General features: G+C 50.2%; 7 protein-coding genes across 7 annotated transcripts; 4 read left to right on the forward strand and 3 right to left on the reverse strand.

Moving 5' to 3' along the window:
- Nucleotides 1-292: 292 nt before the first annotated feature.
- On the forward strand, nucleotides 293-1,975 carry CTRU02_201170 (signal recognition particle protein SRP54; the record flags this gene model as incomplete). The annotated part of the gene is made up of 2 exons (XM_036726197.1): nucleotides 293-370; nucleotides 473-1,975. The coding sequence occupies 2 exons, from the start codon at nucleotides 293-295 to the stop codon at nucleotides 1,973-1,975; spliced, it is 1,581 nt and encodes a 526-aa protein (XP_036581879.1).
- A 5,006-nt stretch (nucleotides 1,976-6,981) lies between these two features.
- CTRU02_201171 (uncharacterized protein) lies at nucleotides 6,982-7,584 on the reverse strand (the record flags this gene model as incomplete). Its single annotated transcript, XM_036726198.1, has 2 exons — nucleotides 6,982-7,199; nucleotides 7,317-7,584. 2 exons carry the CDS (start codon nucleotides 7,582-7,584, stop codon nucleotides 6,982-6,984), a joined length of 486 nt encoding a protein of 161 aa, XP_036581880.1.
- Nucleotides 7,585-9,145: 1,561 nt separating this feature from the next.
- CTRU02_201172 (reverse transcriptase domain protein) lies at nucleotides 9,146-10,470 on the forward strand (the record flags this gene model as incomplete). The annotated part of the gene is made up of 2 exons (XM_070203807.1): nucleotides 9,146-10,368; nucleotides 10,455-10,470. 2 exons carry the CDS (start codon nucleotides 9,146-9,148, stop codon nucleotides 10,468-10,470), a joined length of 1,239 nt encoding a protein of 412 aa, XP_070062389.1.
- Nucleotides 10,471-15,225: 4,755 nt separating this feature from the next.
- CTRU02_201173 (uncharacterized protein) lies at nucleotides 15,226-17,008 on the forward strand (the record flags this gene model as incomplete). The annotated part of the gene is made up of 3 exons (XM_070203808.1): nucleotides 15,226-15,372; nucleotides 15,463-15,573; nucleotides 15,656-17,008. The coding sequence occupies 3 exons, from the start codon at nucleotides 15,226-15,228 to the stop codon at nucleotides 17,006-17,008; spliced, it is 1,611 nt and encodes a 536-aa protein (XP_070062390.1).
- A 2,157-nt stretch (nucleotides 17,009-19,165) lies between these two features.
- On the forward strand, nucleotides 19,166-20,399 carry CTRU02_201174 (PAP2 superfamily protein; the record flags this gene model as incomplete). The annotated part of the gene is made up of 2 exons (XM_036726201.1): nucleotides 19,166-19,375; nucleotides 19,428-20,399. The coding sequence occupies 2 exons, from the start codon at nucleotides 19,166-19,168 to the stop codon at nucleotides 20,397-20,399; spliced, it is 1,182 nt and encodes a 393-aa protein (XP_036581883.1).
- A 797-nt stretch (nucleotides 20,400-21,196) lies between these two features.
- Nucleotides 21,197-22,464, reverse strand: CTRU02_201175 (uncharacterized protein; the record flags this gene model as incomplete). The annotated part of the gene is made up of 3 exons (XM_036726202.1): nucleotides 21,197-21,604; nucleotides 21,674-22,339; nucleotides 22,396-22,464. The coding sequence occupies 3 exons, from the start codon at nucleotides 22,462-22,464 to the stop codon at nucleotides 21,197-21,199; spliced, it is 1,143 nt and encodes a 380-aa protein (XP_036581884.1).
- Nucleotides 22,465-23,905: 1,441 nt separating this feature from the next.
- Nucleotides 23,906-25,777, reverse strand: CTRU02_201176 (cysteine synthase; the record flags this gene model as incomplete). Its single annotated transcript, XM_070203809.1, has 5 exons — nucleotides 23,906-24,508; nucleotides 24,570-25,000; nucleotides 25,048-25,138; nucleotides 25,199-25,322; nucleotides 25,392-25,777. The coding sequence occupies 5 exons, from the start codon at nucleotides 25,775-25,777 to the stop codon at nucleotides 23,906-23,908; spliced, it is 1,635 nt and encodes a 544-aa protein (XP_070062391.1).
- Nucleotides 25,778-26,819: the final 1,042 nt, after the last annotated feature.

Consider the following 26,819-nt stretch of genomic DNA (forward strand, 5'->3'; position numbering starts at 1 on the left):
CAACAGTACTTCAACTCCGGGCCAGCCATCTGAAGTATGGGGAAAGGTAATTCCGGTTCCCACTTTACGGTTGAGGTCGGTGCGTCACAGGGAACCCCACACTGAAGATCCGCCACTCAGGGCCATGGAAATCTGGCTGGGTGGCACTGGCACTGGCTTTGGACGGTCTAGCGCAACAATCCACATCCCACCCAGGAGCCAAATTCCCATTTGCAACGTCGCCAGCTGAGCATCACGAACCAACGTCCAGCTCACAGCACCCAAGTCGGCTCCATAGCCGCAACCTCCCATCATGGTTCTCCAAGATCTCGGTCGCCGAATTAACACGGCCGTCACAAATCTCACCAGAGAGCCCAACCTCGACGAAAAGGTACGCCTTCCCTACCCCGCAGAGTCGCTGCTGTCGCCGTCGTCGCATTACTACGTAACCAACCACAGATGACATAGCTGCTGACCGTTTACCACACTGCAGGCCTTCGATGGAATGCTCAAGGAGATTTGCGCCGCCCTTCTCGAGGCCGATGTCAATGTTCGCCTTGTCGGCCAGCTGCGAAAGTCGATCAAGTCTACTGTCAACTTCAAGGAACTCCCACCCGCCGTCAACAAGAAGCGCCTGATCCAGAAAGCTGTCTTTGATGAACTCGTTAAGCTTGTCGATCCCCACGCCGAACCCTTCAAGCCTAAAAAGGGCAAATCCAACATTATCATGTTTGTCGGTCTGCAGGGTGCCGGTAAGACGACGACATGTACGAAGCTCGCGCGACACTACCAAGCCAGAGGCTTCAAGGCATGCTTGGTTTGCGCCGATACCTTCCGTGCCGGTGCTTTTGATCAGCTGAAGCAGAACGCGACCAAGGCCAAGATTCCCTACTACGGCTCATTGACGGAGACGGATCCCGCGGTGGTCGCACGAGACGGTGTTGAGAAGTTCAAGAAGGAGAAGTTCGAGGTAATCATTGTCGATACCTCCGGTAGACACAGGCAAGAGGAGGCTTTGTTCCAGGAGATGGTTGATATCCAGACGGCAATTCGACCCGACGAGACTATCATGGTGCTCGATGCATCCATTGGTCAGCAGGCTGAGTCGCAAGCCAAGGCTTTCAAGGAGGCGGCGGACTTCGGAGCCATCATCATCACAAAGACTGACGGTCACGCCCACGGTGGCGGTGCCATCTCCGCTGTAGCGGCAACACACACACCAATTGTTTTCATCGGTACGGGTGAGCACATGCTTGACCTCGAGCGCTTCGCACCACAACAATTCGTTTCAAAACTGCTCGGCATGGGCGACATGGCTGGTCTCGTAGAGCACGTCCAAAGTCTGAAGCTGGACCAAAAGGATACGATAAAGCACATCACCGAAGGTATCTTCACGGTCCGTGACCTGAGGGACCAGCTCTCCAACATCATGAAGATGGGCCCACTATCCAAGATGGCCGGTATGATTCCTGGAATGAGCGGCATGATGCAGGGCATGGACGATGAGGAGGGCAGCGCTAAGCTCAAGCGCATGATCTACATCTGCGACTCGATGACGGACAAGGAGCTTGACTCGGACGGCAAGATCTTCATCGAACAACCGACGCGTATGACACGTGTAGCCCACGGCTCGGGAACGTCGGTACGTGAGGTTGAGGACCTGCTGACGCAGCAGCGGATGATGGCCGGCATGGCCAAGAAGATGGGCGGCAACATGAAGAACATGCAGCGCGCCCAATCAGCTATGGCCGGTGGAAACAAGGCACAGCAGTTGGCTGCCATGCAGAAGAGGTTGCAGAGCATGGGTGGCGCCGGTGGTGGCGGCGGAATGCCGGACATGGGCAGCTTAATGAAGATGCTCGGCGGCGGCGGCGGCGGCGGTGGAATGCCTAACATGCAGGCTATGCAGAACATGATGCAACAGATGGGCATGGGAGGCGGTATGCCTGGCATGGGTGGTATGGGCGGCATGGGCGGTGGCCGTGGACGACGCTAGATCCAAGGGATGACAACCACCAAACTTTGATCCGTATTAAGATGTTGTTTTCGTCGATAGCGACCGAGAGGAGATATGGATGAAGACATGATACTGGAGTCGCTGGGGGCGGGACCACATTTGGAGCCCTCTTGTTCATAGGACTGGCGTTTGGCGGAGGTTAATACAAACAAAAACCCATTGCTGTTGATACTTGAAGGCATTTAGGGCGATTACCCGCGCGTTTCTTTACTGTTCCAATGCTATTGAGTTCGGAGTTTCCCTTCCATGAAATGAATCCAGACAACTGGTTGACTTGAAGTCGGCCCCACTTCCTCCGTACATTGTGAGCGGCGCCGGACTCCGTAGCCCCGCCCGTAAGCGGCGGCTCGGCAAGCTTTTGTCCACATATCCCTAATCTCTGTTGCTGAAGGACAATTCGCTGGCGGGTTCGCCAGTGAAGTTTTTTATTGACGTGTCGTCCTTTAAATAACTGATGTGTCTGGCAGAGTTGTTTGCTGAGGAGCCATTTCCCTTCCCTCAATGTTCCCCAGCGGATCAAGTTGCATTCTACTGAGAAGTGTAACTGTTCCGATAGTTATCAAGTGTTTGAGCTCATTTGATCGTAATTGCATCAAAATTCCGTATATTGACACTCCTTCTCATTCAATCCTGTATTTCTAGATGACTATCCTATGACGGAACGATGACAGTTGTTGTGGGCACCTCAAACTGAGGGCATATTTAGGACTCTTCTCTGCATGGTATCTATTCTTTGTTGGTTTAACCACTCTCTGAGAACCTACCAGAGGATCAATACCAACGCAGGAAAGCATGGCTCTTCTTACCATCTGCCTCTACGGCTTCTACTTATCCCAGCTCTACGCGCTGACAATTCACTTTTACCACCCAAAGAATGTAAAAGATGGTCCTATTACAAATCCTTACAGGCAAAAGCTCCTCATAGCTGTCTCCTTCGTTATTTCCCTGCTCACCACGACGGCGTATCCTCCAGTTCGCTCTTTCACGCCTTCGACAACTGCATCCGGAGTCGCGACAGGCTTTTTACTTGCGTCGCATGTGCTCTTTCTCTCTGTCGTGGTAACGACGCTTCCGGGAAACCTGGCCATAATATTTGCCCGCGCAACGCCACGCTACGTTATTTCCAGTGGACCGTTCGCTCTCATTCGTCACCCGACCTACACGTCTTATGCTCTTGGTTGGCTAGGCAGCGTTGTCCTTGACTTGGCCGCGGGGCCAGGCTGGAGACGTGTCATCACAACGGGTTGTTTCTTGGTCCTCTGCAAACTTTACTGGGATGGCGCTGAACTGGAGGAGCGTCAGTTTATGCGGAAAGAGGGTTTGAGCCCAGACATCAGAAGAGAGTATATGGAGTACATGGGTAATGTAAAGAACAGGTGGTTGCCTGGCTTGGTGTAACCTCGCACACCTTGTTTCTTACTAGGACAAAGAAAGGATTTGATCAATTCGGCAATTAGTATGGAAGGCGAGGATAGAGTTGTAACCACCCTGTTCTTACGAAACACATTTGAATCTATTTGACGCCGGGCTGTGGTCAAGACCATCAGGGAGCTGCCACCCGAGTGCTCCCACGTGTCCACCATCCTCCCATGTATTACCGCTTTCAAGGCCAAAGACAGTCTCAAAGCTAGAGACCCTCCAATTACATGGTAGAAATTTCAAAATAGGGGCTTTTTCTGGCTGGAGACCTTTCCAATGTGATGTTGTCAGGTGCCCGGCAACCAAGAGCAAAGTTTGCAACATGACGAGCGCCACCGAGCATGTGCCTTTTGTTCGCCTTTCCTTTCACAATGACTAGAAGCTTTTCAGACAAAAGTTACCGCCCAAGCCCATATATAACTCCTTACGAGGCCTCGGTTTCCCCATTTTTTTGCATGTGGTCACTACTCATTCAGGGGCAAAAGTCAGCAGAGTCTCGATTTGATCACGGCGGTGAGACGAGTAGATTAGAGCACTGGCAAACCAAGACATATTGCATAGGTCACTGATCCGCTTAGCCTTTGACCAGCACAGCAGATACCACTAGCAAAGAAAATGCATCAAAATACTGGAGAAGCCAAACTGAAATCGTCCACTACTTAGACATTGCCGGAGATAACGAGGCAGACCCGACGCCTTCATCGAAGCGAAAAACCCTGCAGGTCTCCACCGTTCAGTCTGCCTTGCCCTGAACCACTTGGATAGGGGCAATTACAACTCTTTGATCTCCACTGTAACAGGAGCAGGACACTCTTATGTTTTAGTGTCCTAGAAAGAGGGTTCATGTGGAGTTGGTGGTCGATCCTTGTCAAACCTCCTCCACGCAGCACGGACAACAGCAAGTATGTATCCGTATAGATGCTTAGAGTTCAACCAACAATAGAGGAGTTTGTCTGATCTCATTACCAAGTATTTCCGCTCGGCTATGTCGTTCTCCGAGTGTGCGCGAAGTAGTGCCGACCTGATGATCTCACAGGGCCAATGGAGAAACTCAGGGGTGCAAAAGATTAGCTGTATTTATGCTTTCAACATTTCGGCAATCACAAGCAGAAAGATTGCTTCAGTTTTCCAAGTTTTTAAAAGTACCAATATCTGTTCTTTCGAAAGTCTTGGTTAAGTAGGCGGACCAAGGAAGGTACATGTAACCTTCGATACACTCTAGGAAAGAAAGCGAAGCCGAAGGATATCAAGTCATTCTGGCAACTGACTATGCATCTTTGAGTAAGGTAATTGCTCAAGGATATGACCCAGTGTCGGAGATGCCAGGAGATCCGTGTATTGACAGTCATTCGACTTCTTCCGACAATGTGGGACTGGTGACGGATAACATTAAGTATGCTAGGTGATGCAGTCCCTTGTGATCAAGTATTGCTGCCTACGTGAAATCTTGCTCATTACATGCTTGCGCAACCTCGTAAGTTCCCTGGAAGGGAAAATTCACACAAGTTTCCATCTTCTATGTCTTTGGTACTCCAGTCATACTGTATCTCCGGGTGGTCATACGCTCAGTGTTGCAAATACCGTGCCGTCGACCGATGTGATTAATATCTGTTCCGAAGTGATGGCCAGCTATAAGTCGCCGTTAATGGAACAGATAAATCGCTGAACAAATATTGCATTGCGGGGTTTTTTCTACGCAGACAGCTGCATGGTGAGATCATGAGCCTGGTAACTCTGACATGACGCTGGGGACATGGATGGAAGCTGTTCAGTTGCAGGCTACCCTTTCACCGTGACGATATCTAACATGTCAAAACTTTAATAGGCAGATCCTTTCTCCATCCTCCAGAGTTCTCCTAAGTCGAGTATCAAGGGGAATCCGCGGGATCCGACTGCCGTTTCCTTTTCTTAAATACTTTCTTACATAGTCGCCAGAACCAGCCCAATTGGGGGGATTTAATGAAGGATTGTAAAGAATAGTATGTTTCTATAGTCTGAAAGCATGCGTTTATCCAAACTTATAGTACCTCCAGGCCCTTACACCAAACAAAGCCTCCTATGCAGTTTTCCAGAGTTTGAAAGTAAATCATGTATAGCTGATGAACCTGTTAGCCCCTCATTCATCCGATCAAACATAACTACCCGTGCGCCTTTTACCAAAATGGGAAATTTGAATGCTATCAGCGGTAAAAGCCCTGTAATGGAGAGGCCTCGAAGTCTGTGCTACAGCTTTTCGGTGAAAAGGTATCGAACAGCGATGAAGTCCACTCGTCTGTTGTAAAATGACCTTGGGGACTTAGTAACGTAGTTGGTGAGCCTACTAAAGTTTTAGCATGTCTCTATGAATGTTTGATTAAGAAAACTGGTAAGAATTGCCGTGACTTGCAGGTAGTGTGCCAAGCTGAAGCCTCGGGTCTCGGGGAGAATCGTGTGGTGTGGCCTTGGTCTTCGCCGACATCCCGCTCAGTACATGCATGCTGGGCCCACTGACCTTCTAACTTGGCCTTTTCCTCTCCCATTTCTTGGGTTTTCTCCTTCTCCTTGAGCTTTTCCTGAGCGCGAGCCAACCTCTGTCGTGCAGCCTTAGCAATCCGCTTCTTGTTCCAAACGGCAGACATAGGTATTGAAGAAATAATCGTTGCTCGATCACGTCTACAGTGAATGGCCTCGTTCTTCGTTCAAGAAATAAGGTCTAGGAGAGTTGAGAACCGACGAAAAGTTCAATAAGGAGAATTTGTATTGGCTTCATTCTTATAATACCTAACGACGCAGCAGTGGCGAGCGACAGCAGTAATATCGTAACCCCCTAGGTCTATCCCAGTCTATGAGGACCGTGTAGTACTGTGGCCAGTTTGTAGATCCCATGTAAGTAAACCCCGATGCCAAAAGGATTCGGAACAAATTGGAAGGGGGAAATTGGTGGGCTCTGTAGTATTTTCGTCCCACGATCGCAGTCAGGCTCTCCGCAAGGCGTTTTCTTCTTGATCTAACCGTAAGCTGCTAATGACTCCCCTGGCCTAACATCTTTGGTAACTAAATACATCTGATTCGCTTTGGTTGTTCCGGGTTAACCTCGTACCTAAGTTGAGGAATTTGGGCCAAGCAGAGGGGCACATGTAGGTCCCCTGATCGCAAAAGGCTCCTATTGCCGCTCCATCGGCGTTCTAAGCCGGTAAATCATATCTGTTTCAATGTTTTCATAAAGGAATATCATAAACTGATGGTGGCATCGCCAAGTTTAATGCGTATGGTCTGTCAATATTTGCACGCATGAAGGTTTACAAATTCTATCCCCCTGAGACTAAGCGGATTTAATCGCTTCTTTGAGGTTGGGCAGAAAAAAGCTTTAGGGTCCTGACTTTGATTCTCGCTGCTTTGAATGTTTGGGGCAATTGTACGGCTGAGGTTGAGAGATGTACTAGTAAATACCAATCGTTTTCACGGTTTATAATACTACAGTGTCCAATGACGGCCATGGCATCGAGCGCGGCTTTGAATCTCAACGTTCTCGAATACGTAGACATCTACAGACTCGGTTGTCCCGGCCTCCACATCTACCAGATCCTTTATATGACGATAGCGGCAGCAAAGGCAGCCATAGCCATTCCAATTCCCGGGCCCGAAAGGCTGGCAGCGTTGGTTGAAGTGGGCTTATGGGTGGAGGAAGCCGTCGCAGTCGCTTTGCCTACAGCCCCAGTGATGATACTAGAGGCAGATGCAATCGCCTCACTGCTAGGAGATTTGCCAACGGCGTCGCAAATCGGTTCGATAACGGCGTTCGTGTCTATATGGTACCAATTAGCTCCTGCATCCAATCCGCGAGATGTGTTTCGGTGGAATCGGTAGGGTGCCGAGCTCTTCAGCGGTCCTTATAGGGGATGAGGCGAAATTGTCAACTTACCGCCAAGCTGGTCTCTAGTGCATGTACTGGAAAGAATGCAAATCCCCATCTTTACTTCCAGCTCGCCAGGAGTCTCACACAAACACTTCAAGTTGCCAGTATCGCAGCCGATCTCAGTACTGACTTTGTTCCAGCATGGCAGAGCACATGAAGGAACATTGGATACAAGCCCAGGTAGCGTTGTTGGAAGTGAGGAGGTGGCCGTGGTCTGGGAGACTGTCGTGGCTGCGGTGAACCCAGCAAGAACGAGAAGCAAAGATGGCTGCATTGTAAAGAAATGGCAAGAGAGAGACTAGTTTAACGAGTGAATTAGAGATATAGTTCAAGAAAGAGTGAGGATGATTGGCTTCGACAGGAGGAGGTGATGCCGTATGTCTTAAGAAAGCAGCAAGACTGGGATGAGTCGCGGCGTTTTATAAGAATAACAGTGGCAAGTCCTTCTACAGCAAGTAAGGTGTATGAGATGACATGTCTTCCCATCCACCCCTCCCTCCTTGTTGCTCAATGGCCTTCCCTTCAACTGACTCTACTTGCTCTACTTGGTTTGTCAAAACCATTGATATAGAATCGAGGATGACACATCAGCACCCCAAGGCACATTGTCCCAATCATATCCACTATGAGATCGGATAAGCATGCCGGCTGGGCCCATCAATGTGGTCTAACCCTTCGGTTTCGCTAAATCACTGAGTGTCAAAAACTAATCCTGCCGCCAACACTGTATAAGACAGGCTAATGAATAATTATGGGCCCTAAGTCCTATTTCCCCTTTTGTACTTCGTAACGTTGGTATCGTCCGATGAGACTCACTGATTGGATGAATGTCCCTTAGCCGGCTCCTGTTTCTGAGCTGTGGGCCAACCTCTACACCTGTAGTGTGATTTCGACCAATCAAAGTCCGCACAACAAGCTTAATTTTACCTCTGGAGGCGGTGCTGGTACTGACGCCCTAAGGCGCCAGGAGTTTTTTTCATGTTGTGCCATTAGTGTGCCAGCCCAGAAGCTTCTTGTCTGAACCACATCGGCAAGCCCGGGCTACCTAATTAGTGTAGTTTATAGTTAAATCCCTGCGTCGGAGCGCGTTAGTCGGGCCCCGATGCGTTCCTCGCCAGCATCTTGTGTCTAGTTGAGAGTTGATAATTTTTTGATTTTCCATTAAAACTTACCACCCATATGGACAAATTTTCTTGCGAAGACAGCCATTAACGATGCAACGAAATGGGTCTTTTGCCCGTCTAACCGATGGTTTGTCACTCCCATTTCCTTGTTTAGCGCTGCCCGGTGCTTACAACGATACTATGGCACGGAAAAGAAGCTAATCCACGTATGTAGATGGCTCATCCGAGACCACTGTAGCCGCCGAGAGCCCATCTGCCAAACAAGGCAGATTTCGTGGGCTCAGAGCTCGGAGAAGGAGCAGACTATGGGTTTATCTAGGCATTCTGAGTGGATGGCTAGTTACTTTAGCTATCGTTGTTGCTGTTTATGTCAGTCTGTACTTCTATTCAGAGGTAATGATTGTCATGCTGTCGTGCTGGCTCCGGGCCTCCGGACCCACTCTGCCGCGTCTCGGCCGCGAGGTCACGTGACCTCGCTCCAGCGACCGTATTCTTAAGCGTCCTTCGCTCCGCTCGCTCACTTAGAGAATACAAGCCGTTTTGTTCCTAGTTGATGCCGCCCGTGCCTGACGTCGGTCACCACAGTTATGAGCCCAGCTTACCACATCACCCCTTTCTACTGTTAACCAGACGAAGGGTTCGTGGCGGAACACCATCAACTCCTTACGGTCTTCACAAATTTCGCTTCAAACAGCAACTTCTACAACGAAGATGTCGTCGCAGATATCTGTTCTCACGAGCACGACAAGGCTAACCTGCCGCCGGGACTTCCCCGTTTGGTACGACGCTCTCTACGCCGAAGCCGACGCAGCAGACGTCTGGGATCTCATAGACCCAGACGACACTACGTCTCCGTCAGACCCAAGAGAGGACGATGAAGAACTCTCGATCGAATCATGGATCACGCAGCAGAACGAAAAGCAGCGTAGAACCTATGATCGGAAGCGGAAAGCCTACGATTCGATTCTCCAGCATAGGGCAGAAGCGAGTGACGATACAGGGGAAGAACTCCAGGAGCCTGTAGCACAACCAACTCTCACGCAAAACACGCCCGGGACCTTTGAAAGATATACGAACTACCTCGCTTCAAAATCAGGCCGCGACGTCCTCAAAACTCGTCGGGAGCGGGACTTCGACTCTATTCAGCGTTGGGTTAAGGAAACGGTCGACAAGGACATCCTCTACGCTGCGAGATCGGAGATCCTAGCGAACAACCAACGTTCACTCCGTGCTCTTATTCAGTACCTTCGGAAACGCTACGCTCCAAGCGAATCAAGCAGTCAAACTACAGTTCGCGAAGAGTACCTTCTCCTCCTGGAAAAGGCCAACACAAGCGTAAACCCCCAGACCTGGCTAAGAGACTTCCATCGAGTACTGCTCCGCGCGCTTCGATTCAGAATACCGGAAAGCCAGGGAACGCTCGCTTCGAAAACTTTTCTTCGAGCGGTGGGACACCGTTTTGCCCCCTCCTGGGCGACCTCCGAGCTCACTGAAATTGTCAAAATGGAGCGCAAGGGGGACCGCATCCCTACTGTAAGTGAATACAGGGATATGCTGGAGGACTTGCTGTATGAGGACACCCTATACGACAAAAATCGGGGTAAAACAAGCGGTGTGTACGCTACCCTTGCCGGTCGCCCGAGCGAAGCAATCTCAGATGGAAAAAGCGGTTCGAAAGGAAAAGGCAAATCCGAAGCGTGCCCCTGCAACAAACCCCACAACGCAAACCCCCTGGAGTGCACCCGCGTGGAGTACGCCCTTACCGGGCGAATCAAGCCTTCCCAGGACAAACTATCGAGGGACGAGTGCAAGGAGATTCGAAAGCGTATCAATCAGTCCGAGAACTATGATCTCCGAGCCGAATTAGCTCGGAAAGGCTGGATCTGGGCGACGGAACCTCCCAGCTTCCGAAACCCAGCGCCGCCTCGCAATAGGTCGTCAGGAAATACCGGCTCTAAAGCGAAATCGCAGCAAGAGGAGAATGAGTCAGAGGTGACACTGAAGAGAAATATCCACGCAGTAACGATCAGCCGTGAACTTCTCCGGGAAATTTCGGACGACTTCGACTCGGACTACGACCAACCAAGCGTATTTGCAACCCCACTGACGGGACCCCATGTTCTGTCACGAAGCACGGTTCTCGACAACTGCGGAGCTACGCACCTTGTTAACAACCTTGACTTGCTTGAATCGTCTTCTATTAAAACGTGCATCGGCGACGAGAGAGTCGACTCAGGAACTGCTTCGTACCCAATCCTAGCAAAGGGAACGTGGATCTTGCCAAAAGCACTAAATGGCCCTGATGGAGACCTCACAGCAGACCTTACGCTCCATAACGTTGGATACGTAGAGAACTTTCACGTTAACATCGTTTCGGAAGCACTCCTCCGAAAGACAGGCATCTGGTACTCCGGATTGGATAACACACTTCGCCAGGGAACGTACAAAAACAGCGTGGTAGTCAAGCATCTTGTTAGGAAGATGAACATTACTTTCTTCGAATATAAGACCGGTTCCCAGTATATTGCTCAGAAGCGAATTACCTCGAGTAACGCAGGAATCGTGAACCATTTGGTGCTTGCAGTACAGGATCCCGCTCGACTCTCGCTTCGTAAACCACCTGATAGGTATGATGACGCCTGGTTATGGCACCTTCGTTCGGGTCACCTCGCACCAGACGCACTAGAACGAATGGTGTCAAACGTGAGAGGAGTAAAGATAAAAGGACCCACGCGTCTGGAATGCGAATACTGCGCGACAGCGCACGCGAAACAGTTAATTTCGAGGCGAACCTCTGAACGGAAAGCAATTCGACCGTACTATAGGGTCTCATGGGATCTCTTCGACTACCCGACAAGCTTTGACAAGAACCGCTGGCTCTTAGTGATCAAAGACGAATATACCGGTCGTCTTTTCGCGTTTCCGCGCGTAAGTAAATCGCACACCTTCGTCTTCGACGCTCTCAAGCACTTCGAACGATGGGTCGCTCGCCAACGAGGCGTCACCCTGTGCAAGCTGAGACAAGACGTAGAACGCGCGGTAATTGCGATAAACGGAATGACTGAGTATCAACTTTGGGCCCAGCATAACGGGATTGAAATCGAAGAGACACCCCCCTACACCAAGGAACCCAATGGCGGAGGCGAACGAGCGGGCCAGGAATTAATAACCCGAGCGATAAAGATGCTCAGCGCAGCGGGCCTGCCAACTACTCTCTGGGTGGAAGCAGTCATGGCAGCCGCCTACCTGTACAATATGTCACCACGGAAGCGAAGAGCTTGGCTCTCACCAATTCAAGTCGAAGAGAGCTGGTTCCGACAGTATTTTCGCTGGTGGCAACCACAATACAGCGCGAGCCTCGCCCGCGACCTTCGCCCCCACTGGGGCTGGACGTACGCGTATGGGTGTAGGGCTTATCCCCTGAAAAAGGACCGCGAAGCGGATAGGAACAGACGTAACTTCAAGGTGGAACCGCGAGGACATATTGGATATCTGGTGGGCTACGTTATGGACGCTCACAACCTATACAGAGTCTGGATACCCTCGCTTGATCAAGTGATTATCACGCGAAACGTTACCTTTGACGAGACGAAGTTCTACTCGAAGGACGATGCAAAAGCTAGTTTACAAGCGGAGGTGGCCGAGACAGTCTCCACGGAGATCTCGGAACCTCCGGCTACGGCGAACCCAGGACTCCAATTCCTCGGACTCGCAAAACCAAGCGAACTCGTATTTTCACTTGAAGAGCAGCCCCTGCCACCTGCCTTCGCGCCGTCGACCGTAATCTCAGAAGAGACAACGGTAAAACGCTCCGCGGTTAACAGCCGACGCGAAGAGGGCCTGCTCACCCCGGAACCGACCCCTGAGCCGGCCGCAGCGCCGGAGGGGACGGACGGGCAAACGACCGGCCAACAAAGCTCCGAAGCGATGGACGCCGGCGTTCCCGACCCGGGGCACGAAGCCCTCTCTGAGGCGGTCGAAGACGTGATATACGTCAAGACCAACAACGAACCTCCACGAGAACCGGCCGTGGAGGCCGACTCGAGTAATGATCTCGGGGGTGACTCCCCAACTCACCCGGTGCGGCCACACTCGGATAATGGGAACGGGCGCGAACCCGAGATAAAGACCAAGCGGGTGTACAACCGCAAGGACTACGGCCAACAACAGGGCAAACCGAGACGATCACCTCGCTTCGCCCAACACTTCGCATTCCTACAAACGGAACGTAATTGGGAAACTTTCTTCCATACCTATATGCCTGATCAGCAGAAGGCTGTGGAGGAAGCGAACCAAGCCCACTATACGCTCCATTGCTTCGTCTTCGCGTCAATACACCAAGCGAAGCACTCCAGAGCGGTCACTCCACAGCGAGTGAAAATACACACAGATGAGCTTATAAAGCCCCCACGAACGTGGAAAAGTGTTGAAAAAATGCCGACCCACCTCCGAAACCTGTTTTACGAAGCGGCCCAAGCCGAGATAAGTAAATTAGAGGAGATGGACGCTTGGAAAATCATTGACGAACACGAAGCGTCTACGAAACCTATTCCTCTAAAGTGGGTGTTCACTTACAAGCTTGATCAAGACGGCTACCTCGACCGCTGCAAGGCACGAATTTGCGTCCGCGGCGACCTCCAGGCGAAGCATCCTCTCGAACAGACCTACGCAGCGACCCTCGCAGCAAGGACGTTTAGAGTAGCGATGGCGCTCGCGGCGGAATTCGACCTTGAAGTAGACCAATTCGACGTAGTCAATGCGTTTCTAAACGCAACAAGAGGACCGAAAGACCCGCCTGTCGTCTGCTACCTACCAGACGGCTTCAAACAGAACGGGAAGTACGTCGAGCTCCGCCGTGCCTTATACGGGCTACGAGACGCTCCCCTCCTTTGGTATAAGGAGTTCTCATCAACGCTGCGGCGCCTGGGACTCAAGCCTGCAAGCGAAGACCCCTGTCTCTTCACTTCAAACGACAAGAAAGTGATGGTACTCTTCTACGTAGACGATATCCTCGTCTTATACCATAGGGACCACCGCGAAGCTGCTCAAAACGTTATAAACGGGGTGAAAGCCGAGTATGAACTCAAGGACCAAGGCCCTGTCGAGTGGTATCTAGGCATTCGCGTGATACGTGACCGTGAGAAGCGAACAATTAACCTCGCACACGACCAATATATCGAACGCGTAGCGAAGAAATTCAACCTTATCGACTCGATCGTGCCGCATACACCATTGCCATTCGTCCCGCTCCAGAAGAACACCGCTGAAGCGACCCCTGACCAGGTAAAGCAATACCAAGAGAAGGTCGGCTCAATTCTGTACACTGCGATCATGATTCGCCCCGACGTCGCCTTCGCTTGCGCTACACTCTCGAGGTTCCTAACGAACCCGTCTCTCGAACATCAGAAGGCCGCGAACCAAGTCATTAGATATCTTTATCACACTCGCTACCTTTCGCTCTGCTTCGGTAGCTCGGGGGGTGCAGGTGCCCAAGTTCTCCTAATTGCGGGCGACGCCTCGTTCGCAGACGACGAAGAGACGCGGCGTTCATCTCAAGGGTACATCATCTCACTGTTCGGCGGTCCCATTCAGTGGAAAGCCGCGAGACAGAATACCGTTACCACTTCTACTACAGAAGCGGAACTCCTTAGCCTCGAAAACACTGCTAAGGAGACCATCGCTCTCAAACGCTTATTTCGGGATATTGAACTAGACCTCGGAGACGTATGGAAGATCCATTGTGACAATCGCCAAACGATTCGCCTGGTAGTAGGCGACAAGGAACGCATCTCAACGCGCCTTCGCCACGTTGATATACAGAACATATGGCTACGCCAAGAGTATGCCAAGAAGACGTTCGACGTGGTATATATGCCTACCGACGAGATGCCAGCAGACGGTCTCACAAAAGCACTCTCCCGAGCGAAGTTCGAACACTTCAGGGCACTTCTAAACCTACAAGACATTCGGGCACAAGTCACAAGAAGCGAAGAGAAACAGGTGCGCGCGAGCAATGCTGGCCCGGAGGCCGAAAGTTAAATTTTGACTTGGCCCCTGGCCAGGAAGCATGATACGCTCCCAAAGGAGCAAAAGCAAGCGTACTTACGCCCCGTAGGGCGGGCTCTTTTAACGACCTCGGAGGGAGGCCGCGTACGTGTCCATCAGGACGTTGTACGCGGGGAGAACAGCCGCCGGCAAGTGTCCTCCAACAAGGCTGTCAATGGCAGCACGGAGACCAGCCGCTTCGGCCACGGCCGGAACCGCTGCAGAAGAGTCAACGGGCAGAGGAAATAATAACTGATGGGCAACCCACGTTGTGGGCCAATCAGAAGGCAGGATTTTCAGAAAATTCAACTGGCAATAATAAGAGGCAAGTACGACGGTTGAATAAAGGAAAGTGCGATTATTGCGCCAGGCGGCGCGCAAGGGCGAATTTCGCCATATTCACATCACTTCGAGCACAAAGACCGAGGCGAATACAACAACACCTCTCTTTTGTTATATATATATTCACAAGAGGCTCTGAATAGCCTCATAATCTTGTATCTAGGCGATAGTAGCGATATGGCCTCGAGGCGCGGTTTTCCAGACGACTACGCGCCGTCTGGGGGGGTGTGTCGTGCTGGCTCCGGGCCTCCGGACCCACTCTGCCGCGTCTCGGCCGCGAGGTCACGTGACCTCGCTCCAGCGACCGTATTCTTAAGCGTCCTTCGCTCCGCTCGCTCACTTAGAGAATACAAGCCGTTTTGTTCCTAGTTGATGCCGCCCGTGCCTGACGTCGGTCACCACACATGCAAAGAATGACTAAACGGGAGTTCAACGCCCTTATCACTGGTCTATCTATCGCACTTAGTATCACTGTCGTCAAAGGGCTGAACGATTTTGTTGCCACTTTCCGATGGTGGATATTGAGTCGGCATCACCATTCGTTACGGAAGGTATGTGGAAAAAAAGAGAACAGAAACAGAATGCTGTCTCTACTCTGGCTCCGCCCAGTAACTTCCTTGATGCTAACCCTTGCTCCATAGGTCGATCTGATTTTGCAGGCAGAGAGCGTCAGCCGCGTAATAATGCTAGCTGCAAGGACAAGCCGCTTGAAACTTCACGTCGCTGCAAGCCTGTGGCTAGGGTTGACTCTTGTATGTGCCTACTTCCTTCTCCATCCCGCCCCTCCTTTACGGCGTGCACTCGAGACAGCAACCAATAATGACATATATCCAGGCAGCACAAGTGGCTCTGGCTCTCCTGGGTCTCTGTTACTCGGTTGAGGAGCAAACTTCAGTAGCTCTCGTCGTTACGGCGGGTAAGGTTATGATACCAGATATGTCTAGCATTGAGACAACAAGAATCGTTAGGAGTGGTCCTGATTCCGTTGAGGCTCAGGAATATACTGCGAACACGTACGTTAATCTTCGCTTTTCTGTTCTTTTTTATCTTTTTTGTTGCCCTTCACGAACTAATCAGTTACAACATAGCTATGGACAGGTATCTCTCGCCTTCAACACAAGTACGCGTGATCAAGTCCCGAATCCTGGGACGTTGTGGACAGCATCCGACCCACTCATGTTCTGCGATGAACATCTCTGCGAGTACATATTCCACGAGAAGTCTGTTGACGGCGCCAATAAAAACGAAAGTGACGATGATGATGACGACGATGATGGACATTCAAAGACGCTGGTAGTAACTACCAATCGAAGCATTTTGTCTGCAGCACTTTGTGACAGCTGGCGCGTGTTGGATGGTGCCAATGGGAATGATACACGCATCACTTTGGATACCAAACCGGGCAGTGCTTCCAACGTCAAGGAAGTAGCCATTCCCGTGCGAGGCGGAGTCAACCAGACGACTTATATGACCGACAACACCGAGAACTGCGGATCTGGCTGTAGAATTGTCACCGCCTTCGAGGTGGCAGATACAGCATCATGGTATTACAGCTGCAACGTAACCGTCAGCGCGGTAGGTAATGTCACATTGCCCGAACACGAAGTTTCCGAGAGCCTTAGGTCAATGGCTGCCGCGTCAATCGCTCTACAAGGAAGTGCGGTATTATCTCTCGACGACGACAACCTGCAATATCAAATTTACCCCTCCGAGTCTGTCTTCGGTCTACCCACTAAGGGATTTAATTCCTCGATGGCAATGACCATGGCGCGATTTGCCATTGGAACTCTTGCAGTCACCGCACATTCCAACGACCCTATGATTGTCGACGGCTTTCCTCCTGTGCAAGGCTCTCATGTTGTGGTGGATCATTGGGACTATGCTAGCCTTATATTGATGTCGGTCGTGCTGGCGCAGCTGATATTAGGGCTTGCAACAGCCATCATCGCTAGCCGCGTCGTAATACCGGAGGGAGGGCCGATCGCCATGGCACAAGTTCTACGACTTGTTGCGGATCGTGTTCAAGATATCGATGAGAACAACTCAGTGGTTGAAGGGAAGGACGGAAAGCAAACGGGTCTTTGGATATATAGGGCTGTTAAAACGGCAGATAGGGGCATTTATGATCTTTTTATGGAAGAAAAGGCCACTGAGCAGAGCGACGCGGAAGGGATAGAGATGTTCTAGGCATAATGGGGAAGCTTGTAGTAATTAGAATACACTTATCGTATCTTACATAAACAGCTAAGAGCGAAAACTCGAGCATGTGAAGGCTTTCTTGTCTGTGTGGTTATTTTTGGCAAAACTGAGAAAGTAAACTTCAGAAAGTCGCTGTTGGCAGAAAAACCTGCAAGAGAGGCAGAGGAAGGCCACAATGCCCAAAGGTGTCCAGCAGTGCCAGCTCAGCCTTATTTGAGACAGCAAATGATTTTGACTGTAGTATTAATCGAGAGTGGGTGTACGTACCCTGATACGGATCCAGGGCCGGTTTAGTCGTTCGGTATTCGGCACGGCGAAATGGGTGGATGACGTCGGGTCGCCGACAAGGAATCCTTGAATATGACAGCCAGAAAGATATCAACAGCTGCAAAAGCTCGAAGTTTCGCGGTTAATCATCATCTGTAACCAATCAAGCAGTGGAAAAATACATTTTTAGCAAGCTTCCCAGGGCCTGGAATAATGCTACATAGTAGGTACAGCCTATGTGTACCTGAAAAGTCTCCCAAAAGCGGTGAGAAAGCAAACTGGTTGAACCACTGGGCAAGCTTTTTCTGATCCCGTCGAAGCTATTTGAGTTTAATCCGTCATCAATAGCCACATCTGGAATGGATAATCTTCAATCAAAGAGTAAAGCATGAAAATACAAGGGCCAAGAGGTTCGACGGCAGTGCGGCAACACCTGTGATTTACTTGATGGCGCGAACTTGCCTCCCCGTACGCTGGCGCTGTAGATCTGTGATCTTAAATTTAAGAATTGATGTACGAGAGAAGCAGCAACATGTGGACTGATTACGCCATCTTTCCCATTGTCCTGATGTGCGAGTCTGAACAAAAGTCAGGGGCGCTTGTTTTTATGTAAGAAGAAACAATATTTGTCGTCCACTACGGGATTGAATGTCCAGATCGCTGTGATAGATAACATCAAAGTTTATCCTAAATCACTTAGCGGTCCACGTTGGGTAAGACAACCAATCATTGAATAGACGCTCTCAGCATGCATGCGTTGACTCTCGGTTGGTCGCCAACACCTTTGGAATTAGGTACTAACATCAATATCGACATCACAGTGGATCAAATGGATCCACTAGGGAAAACAAAAACATCACACAACTACCGTAGTAGCGTAAATGTCACTGGAAGAAACTTATAGTTGTGATCGGCGCAGCTGAAGGACAAATCGGAGCAAATCGCCCGCTGGCCTGTGCGTACAGCGACAAATGTGTTTGACTTTGGGTGCTAAGTTGGTCAATATTCGATGGTCTCACGGTCTCGTATGCCATGGCTTGCCCTTGTGCATCATCAGAGTCCAGGCTTTCTCGATTTGCATAGCCAGCCGAGACTTTGATTGGTGAAGTCGGATCTAGAGTGCCGTGACAAGGGTGCCGACAACGGGAACGGGCCCAGATTTGCCAAGGACGCCCACGCGTCTTGGGCGGGATGACGTCGTTTAGCGGTTTTGCTCGACGCTGTAACAGGGATTGTAATGTGGCTCTCGTTGCGCACCACCACACCAGCACACCACCATGACAGCACTGGCTGCCACAGTTCACCAAAAGGCGTCAATCCACTAGCCACAATCTGGGGTTTAGTGCGTAACAGAATCCTAAAAGAGCCAGAAAAAGAGTTATGAACCAGGTCTTGCTTCCCTGTCCAGACAGTCCAGGCACTTGAGATGAGAGCTGTGGACATGACATAATAAAGAAAACTTACTAGGGCCACATAGGAACGCCCCCTTGTGGCCTGCTTGCGTGTGCGTTGCTTCCCGTGTTGCTCCAACTCTCGATCCCTCCAACGAGAGGCATTCCCTCGTCTCGCATCGACGATGTTCCCTTTCTGCGGTTTAGACAAAATGACGTCAAGCCAAATGCTTCCCTTGCGCAAGCTTCTGTTTGCCAAACACGCCGAGCACCACTACTTTATTCCTTAAGCTTAAAATTGATCACTTCCCTCCCTCTCACCTCGAGTTTTTCTTCAGAGGTCAAGCCACCCATCCATCCCAAGCTCGCCAAGGACTCTGGCGGCTCTCTGCGAGGTACCAGCACAGCCATCCCGTCTTGGCATTTCTTGTCAGTCTTACTCTAGTTCAACATCAACACCCTCAGACAACAACCACAAACTACCACAATGGGCTTCTTCAGCAAGCGCCCTCGTGATGCTGGTCACTCAAACGGCCACGTCAACGGTCATGCCAATGGCCACAACGGCGCCATGAACGGCCATCACAGCAAAGCGGAGCCCTACACCATGTCTCGCCGCCCCAGCTTCGGACAATGGCTCAAGGGAACCCTCATCGACATCATCACCATGATTTGCATGGGTGCTCTAGGCCTTGGAGTAAGTCCTTACTAAAATTCTTTCCCACGATGCCGTTACTAACTAAGTGTAGATCTACATGGCACCTCCTGCTCCGAACCGTTCTTTCGCCGTAACCTTCGCTGACGGCGAGGTTGTCTATCCTCAATTCGCCTACCCTCTCCGCAACGAAATCATCCCAATCTGGCTCGCTGCTTTCCTCGCCTCCGTTGTTCCCATCTTCATTATCCTCCTCATGCAGATCCGCATCCGCTCTTTCTGGGATGTGAACAACGCCGTTATTGGTCTCCTATACTCCCTCATCTGCGCCGCCGTCTTCCAAGTTTTCATCAAGTTCCTTATCGGAGGTCTTCGCCCCCATTTCCTCGAGGCCTGCCAGCCCGATCTTTCTCGGGTCACCGCCAGCCAAGGTGGCATCGCCCGCTCTGGCTACAGCGCTGCCGGCTTCCAGGCCTTGTACGTGACCAAGGAGGTTTGCACAGGCGACATGAAGGAGATCAACGACTCCCTTGAGAGTTTCCCCAGCGGCCACACCACGGCAGCATTTGCAGGCTTGGGATACTTGTACCTCTACCTGAACGCCAAGTTTAAGGTGTTCTCCGACTACCACCCCGCTATGTGGAAGCTCATTATCATCTACATCCCTATTCTTGGCGCGGTTCTTATTGGCGGTGCACTCACTATCGACGAGTTCCACAACTGGTACGACATTTTCGCTGGCGCTGCCATTGGCATTGTCTTTGCTTTCTCGTCTTACCGCATGACCTACGCCTCCGTCTGGGACTTCCGCTACAACCATATCCCCCTGAACCGTGGCCAGGCTTTCTCCTACGGCCCTGATGCTGAGCTGTACGACGCCGTCTTTACTCGCAAGGCCGGTTGGGGTGCTCGTGGAGGCGGTGGTTTCCTCCACCGTGAGAAGAACGGACACCACCACCACGGTGCTGCTACCGGTATGAACGGCGCGAATGGCTATGATGGGGGTATGGTCGGTGCTCGCAAGCCTGTCGGTTCTGGATCCAGAGCTCCTGACCAAATGGTTTGAGTGATGTGCAGAGCCAATCACATGCCTAGCACACTGCGCAATTCAACAACCTATCAGTTCGTAGGCCATTCTGTTTTGCACAACAGTTTTCACTGAGCTTTCAGATTTTCAAATTATGAGTAAACGGCCTGCTGCATAACCAATACCCAACAGCATAAAAGCGTGTATAATAGTTTCATTCAGAGTTTTAATTTTAATTTCTATAATAGTGTCGTTAAGCTCTGTGTCATATTCACTTATCTTAGAATAACTTGTGAAACTTGGATCGTCTCTAATTATGGTAAACTACTACCTAATTACAATGTCACAGATATAAAGGTCGTTATCTGTTGTCAATGTATTTTCTTTCAACACAAGTAACAGACACTGGTTAAAGTGCGGTTCAACTATAGAATTTGCCGGACTGGGTTTGTAGCTAAGTGAAAAGAGCGGTTTCCAGGCTTATGGCGCACTCAAAGATCTGTAGGTCAGAACGGAGCATTCAGTTGTAATGGAACCTAGTTAAGCCATCACGACTTTCATCATTATCAACATAGATATTGAAAAGCTTTTGGGGAACCTCTTTAAGTCTGGATGGACATGGCACCGTAGAATTCCTAAACAGAAATCTCATCCATCATGTTACAATGGGCAGATAGCGAAGCAAGCAAAACGCATCCAAGCCTTCAAAGTGACACGGTTTCAAAAAGTGGCCAGTAAGTGAACAGTGACATGTGTTTCTGAGACCCCAAATCATTCAGTCTTATGCTAGAGCTATTTAGGAACCTGGAAAAGAGAATGCGTGTCCAACTCAGTTCTCAGGTGTTGGTTGCGGTTGCAATGGCACCCGCTGACGAAGAGGAGACATTATCGTTACATTGCTCACTTATGCAAGATCCGGGCCGGCGCACAGCAAACGTCCAGTCCTCACGGTTGGGATAACTTCCAAGAAGTGGGCCTCCATCCAACGTGACGCATTGCAATCTCGACGGGCTGAACGAGAAAGCGCGGCAGTTGGCGTCGGCATCGCATATCGTGGCGCAGATTTCGATGGTCAAGACGAGGGGCCATGAATTCGAGTTGGGACCGAATCCCTGCGCGCAAACTGGGTCTTCGTATGTACACCTGCAGAAGACGCCAACCCCAGTAGGCGTGACGGGGAAACTGGAAGTATAGTCGTTGCAAGTTCCAGGGGCGGGAGAGGAAGTAGGAGTCACTCCAGTTGCCTATCAGTCGGTCAGCTTGGGTGAGGGAACTAGAGTCATTGTCGAGACCCCGCTTGAACTATCGCTTACCGTAGAAGAGGGATCTTCAGATGTCAATGAGACCACACTGGTGACAAGAGTCGTTGGAGGATCGGTAGAGACAGAAGGTTCGTCCGAGGAAGTTTCGCTAGGTAACTCAGAGACGCTCGGGATCGTAGAAGGGCCATCGGTTGGGACGTTGACATCCGGTGTAGATGTGACAAATGCTGTGGTAGTGGTGATTCCAGTGCTGTCAACGACGCTAATGGTATCTCGCTCGATGGAAGTAATGGTAACGGTGCTGGTTGTATCGGTGCTGACTACGATAAAAGTTGAAGACACACCCCAGCATGAACAGGCGCTGCGGTATGCACTTGAGCCATCACAGGCAGAAGCATACACGGGGATGGGAAGAAGGACTTGACGGCCTTCGATGTCACGGCGTTCGGGCTCGGAGAAAGGCGTGACAATGGGTACCTCCGTATCTAATGTGAGTGAAGGAGGAGGAATAGAAAACGGTGTTACTGTGGTCGTGACTGTGACGGTAGACGCTGCGTAGGTACGTGTGATGGCCGACCCTTGAGAGGTAACAGTGATATATTCAGTTGAAGCCGCATTTGTAATGGTAGTCCTCAAATAGGATGAACAGTCCTCTCGACGTGAGGCCACGGTAGCGGGTCCTAGACGAGTGCCGGTAACAGCTCGAGCACAGTTGTTCTGTGAACAGATTAACACCCAAGTTTTAGATGAATACAGGCTGAGTTTGAACGTACTGCGTGGCACTGGGCGTCGACAAGGCTAAATGCTGCCACAAAAGCGACAAGATAGCTGTTAATATTCATTGCGATAAGATGGCGCGCGATAGTTGTGTTTATGTGACTGGAGTAGGTAGTAGTAACTGAGTTTGTCGTGTTGATACGGATCCAGGTGATATTAGAGGTCAGAAACCGGTGTTTATATAGATGTTCGGCTAACAATCGACGTAAAAAAGACTTATTAAACTCACAGGTGAGATTCTCCCTCAATCATGACCAATTTAGACAGCTGCCCCTCTTTGAGACTGCAGCATTCCAAACTGCTATGATGAAACAGCTCGTGAATGCTGACAGAGTTGCCCTTGAAGCCATGATGTTTGGTTTCTTGAAATTTGTAAAGATGATACATGTGAGGAAACCTCAAACTACCTCGAGTAATTCCATTACTCACCAGTTCGTTTATTCTTTTATGACGCTGGGTTGATCAGCGAGGCTCATCCCAGTGTTCAGGGAAGCTAACTTGTGTCCCCTTTCAGCCTTCAGCACCGGTTGGTCAGTCGATTCCTTGATGACCATCACCACGTGTAGTCCTACGAGGGGCATGTGCAGGACCAAGGATATATTCGCATTGACCGAGAAAAGGCATGCGGGTCCTAGACAAGATCGGTATGGTTGGACGGTTGGTTAGCAACGGTGTGGCACAAGGTCGGACCATAACGTGATATGTTCCCTTGTCTCAGTTTGAAAACACATTCCTCTGCAGTCTGCCTGGCTTGAATCGCAACTCGGCTAGGTCCGCACGGGAGCTAGGGAATCGCGAGTTAAGCCGTTCTTGGACAAGTCAATCGAATGAAGATTCAAAACCTACGATGTGTATCCAGCAACCACGTTTAAGTGATGACCAGGGATTCACTGAACAATAACGCATAACGTCTGTGCCTCATGAAATATTTACAAAAACACTCTGTCTATATATCCATTCAAATCCTCAATCGAGTGAATAGCTTAGATAGAATGCCAAAGTTGGAGATGTCTGAATCAACGATTCCAAGATCCCTCCCTTGGTAGCCCTATTAATACATCGATCGGTGCACCAAGACCCACATACCTTACTCTTCTATAAGTCAGCTTACATTCTCAAATGCCCTGCCGCGTCCCCTGAAATTCAGCCCCAAGCCCCTGCAGATCTGTCAGAGCAACCATTCCATCCGGAATGGCGGAACTATCCGTCAATGTCTTTGGCAGCACCTACCGGCCCTTCCCTCTGAGGATTGACTTAGATTGGACTTGGCTTCGTACGATAACCCACACTTTGGTGGTTCATGAGCTAAAACTGTGCCCTTAGACACAAGGACCTCAGGGGTCCACGACTTCACAGCTCCAATCATGTCACCATGCTTGTCTAAGGATGACTACTTGGCATACCATTCATGACCACGAGTCCACGAACGCTGACAAGGAAGACAATTCAGTAGAAAGGTCCAAAAAAAACTGTGTCCATGTGTTTTCTAAACCTCGCGAACGTTCGTCATGCCAACCTCAAGCGCGGCGTCTCATCAACCAACAACTCTTTAACGTGGACCATACTACTTGACTCTTTCCGCAGAGACATAGGTTTCGTTGAGTGAGCCTTCTGCAGCCTCTCTAATGCGAGATATCCTCCTCGCACGCAGTCAGCTTCGAATCCTTTGGCCCGTAAAACACTGGCTGCTACCCGTGCGTTGTTTCCATTATAACAGAGAAGCAACACCGGCTTTTCGCGATACTGCTCAACTTTCTTCCCCATCTCACTTGTCTTCTCGAAAGTTGCCTCCAATTTCAGCCATAATGTCTCGAGAACCTTCGGGTCCGAGAAAGGTTCCCAATCTTTCGACTCTACGAGGGGAATATTTTGTGACTCGGGAATGTGCAGTGTCTCATAGTCCTCTTGGCGACGCAGGTCGATAACAACGGTATTCGGAAGCCGAGGAATAAGGGAGGCGCTACTCGTATCCACATATCGCGGGGTGCTAGGCAGCTTCGCGTCCACATCGGTTGGGACGATATCAGTTTGTGGAATGTGCACGAAAGCATCGGTGGGATCCTTCTCCCAGGCCTCATCGTATCGGTGAAGGTCTACCTTTTGAAGGCTCTGTAAATGTGTCAGTGATGTCCCTCTATGAAACTCGTACGTGTGCTATCTTGATTGTTACCTCGTTGTGAATCACAGGGAAATATTCCGGTCCCAATTTGGAGAAGTATTCGTCGATGTACTGGTATGGCAGATCGCAGCATACGAAGACACAGTGAATCTCTCCGTTCTCAGCAGATAGCTCATTTAGTGTTCCGGCAGCCATTCGCTTATCCAAAAATTGAAAGAGACCCTTTAGGTTGAATCCAGATGATGGACCACAGACTATACCCTCTCTGCAAAGATCGAGGGACAGGGCATAAGAGTCGTGGGAGCCCACGTGTTCGATGTGATCGACAGCAGATCTCCAAGGGAACTCTACTGGCTGGAGAAGGGCGAATGAACGTGGGCCGGGTACCCGATCGCCAGACGCTGTGCAGACTCCGAGTCTGTAGACAGAAGGCTTTTTGTCCTTGAAGTAGGTTCCAAGACCAGTCATCGTTCCTGCGTGTATGTGTTAATCGAGGGGTCTTCACCTCAACAAAAGTGGTTTTACTCACCGGAAGTGCCCATTCCAGCGCAAATGAGCGTGATGTCTGGCAGCTGCTTGAGGATTTGGGGCCCTGTCCAACGAACGTGCGACTTCCAGTTCTGCAAGTGTCATGTCAGTATTATGTCTTAACCATGTCGAACAGGATATATAGTTATTACATCATCGTTTTCATATTGATTTGGGTTGATGGCAGTCTCAGACTTGTCTCCCATATCTTTCGCGGCACGAATACCGCCTCTCTCATCAGCTGGCTCAGGCTGCGATGGTCCGCCAAAAAGCGTGCTAACCCGTTCCATCAGCCACATGCTATTTCAAAGAGGGGCCTAATGATTCATCGACGTTATGACTTACATGTCAAGTCCAAAGAACTGCATCAACCTCAACTTTGCTTGGCTGGTTTTGTTGCTAAGGAAGGCGCGGACATCTGAGTTACCATAAAACACTCTTGATATCAAAGACATCGAAATGACAGTGGACCCCGAGCTGTATTCGACAACTATCTTGGTCTTTCCCGGTACCACGCCATTTTGTAATAAGTTTAGAGCTGGCATAGCCTTGACGTTATTAGCAGGATGCATCGACATCATTTTGGCGTAGATTCGAACGCCATGGTCGCGGTACGGGTTGAGACAGTCTGGTATCTCAACCAGAGGTAAAGGAGGACCGATATCAGGGTCGAAATAGTTCTTGACGGCATCAGGGCCGGTGTAAACGTTGAGATGACTTCCGTCAGTCATTTTCGAGGCGTTTCTCTTACTAGTTTGAAGTCGTAATAAGGCTTGTTGATCCTACTCAGGTGCCTGAGTCTACTTCGAGGATTCCTTAACACAGAACAATGGCGGCAGGTGATTTATAGTTGCGTGCGAGTCCAGCTCTCGGTCACATTCATCATAGTGCGTGGGCAGTAGGGCACATTGAGTGTGTGATGCACATGGACAAAAATGACAGGGTCATATGGATCCTCAGTGAATGTGAAGCGGGAAATCATCGTCGGAGGGTTACATTTGCCGTCAATGTTCTCACATCAACATGGAGCTAACGTGTATGAGGACGACTGATCTTAACAACATCGTCTCAAATCACGTCCAATGACATGCGTTGTGGGAAGCTGAAGAACAAATATGTTGCGCTAATATATGGGCCTGCAGCTCCTTCCTACTTGGGAACTTGAGGGCTTGCTCTAATTTCTAGTACGTGAAGCGTGCGACTTAGAGTTTATGCTTCACTTCAAGTCGCCTTGTCAAAGAAGTGCCATGTCGAATGTAACCGATCGGCGCAAGAGTCATCAGGGTTTTCCAAGGCTCTGTCCCAGTCAGACAACAAGAACATCGCCGCTGAGCAGGGGTGACGCGCGGCGTGTTAATCGTAAAGTTTCAGTGATTGAGCAAGTTGCAACATTGAAAATCTTGCGCATTCGATAGATGCAGTTGTATAATGACTGAGGTTGCCGTGAATCCGTGATGAGGGCTTTATAGTCCGGTACGATTCGACGAGATCTTCACAGCAACTACGATTTTATAATTTACAAGAGGTAGTTTGAGCTCGTTTCTGCCGATTTTCCGGGTCAAGCGTGTTACACGGGAGTAGCCCGCAAGGGTTCTTACGTCCACGGTCATCCTTGTTGGGGACCCAGCTCATCAAACGCTCAAGACTGGGGTAAAAGTCCACTGCCGTGACGATGATCGGATACTTTAGCAACGTTGTAAACGACGATTCGGTAGTTTAAATTTGATAGAACTAGGGGCTTTTATCCCTACATAGTACTAATGCATTATAAAT

The sequence above is a fragment of the Colletotrichum truncatum genome (genome assembly GCF_014235925.2).
Source record: "Colletotrichum truncatum strain CMES1059 chromosome Unknown Contig_0001, whole genome shotgun sequence".
In the NCBI taxonomy this organism is placed as follows: domain Eukaryota; kingdom Fungi; phylum Ascomycota; class Sordariomycetes; order Glomerellales; family Glomerellaceae; genus Colletotrichum; species Colletotrichum truncatum.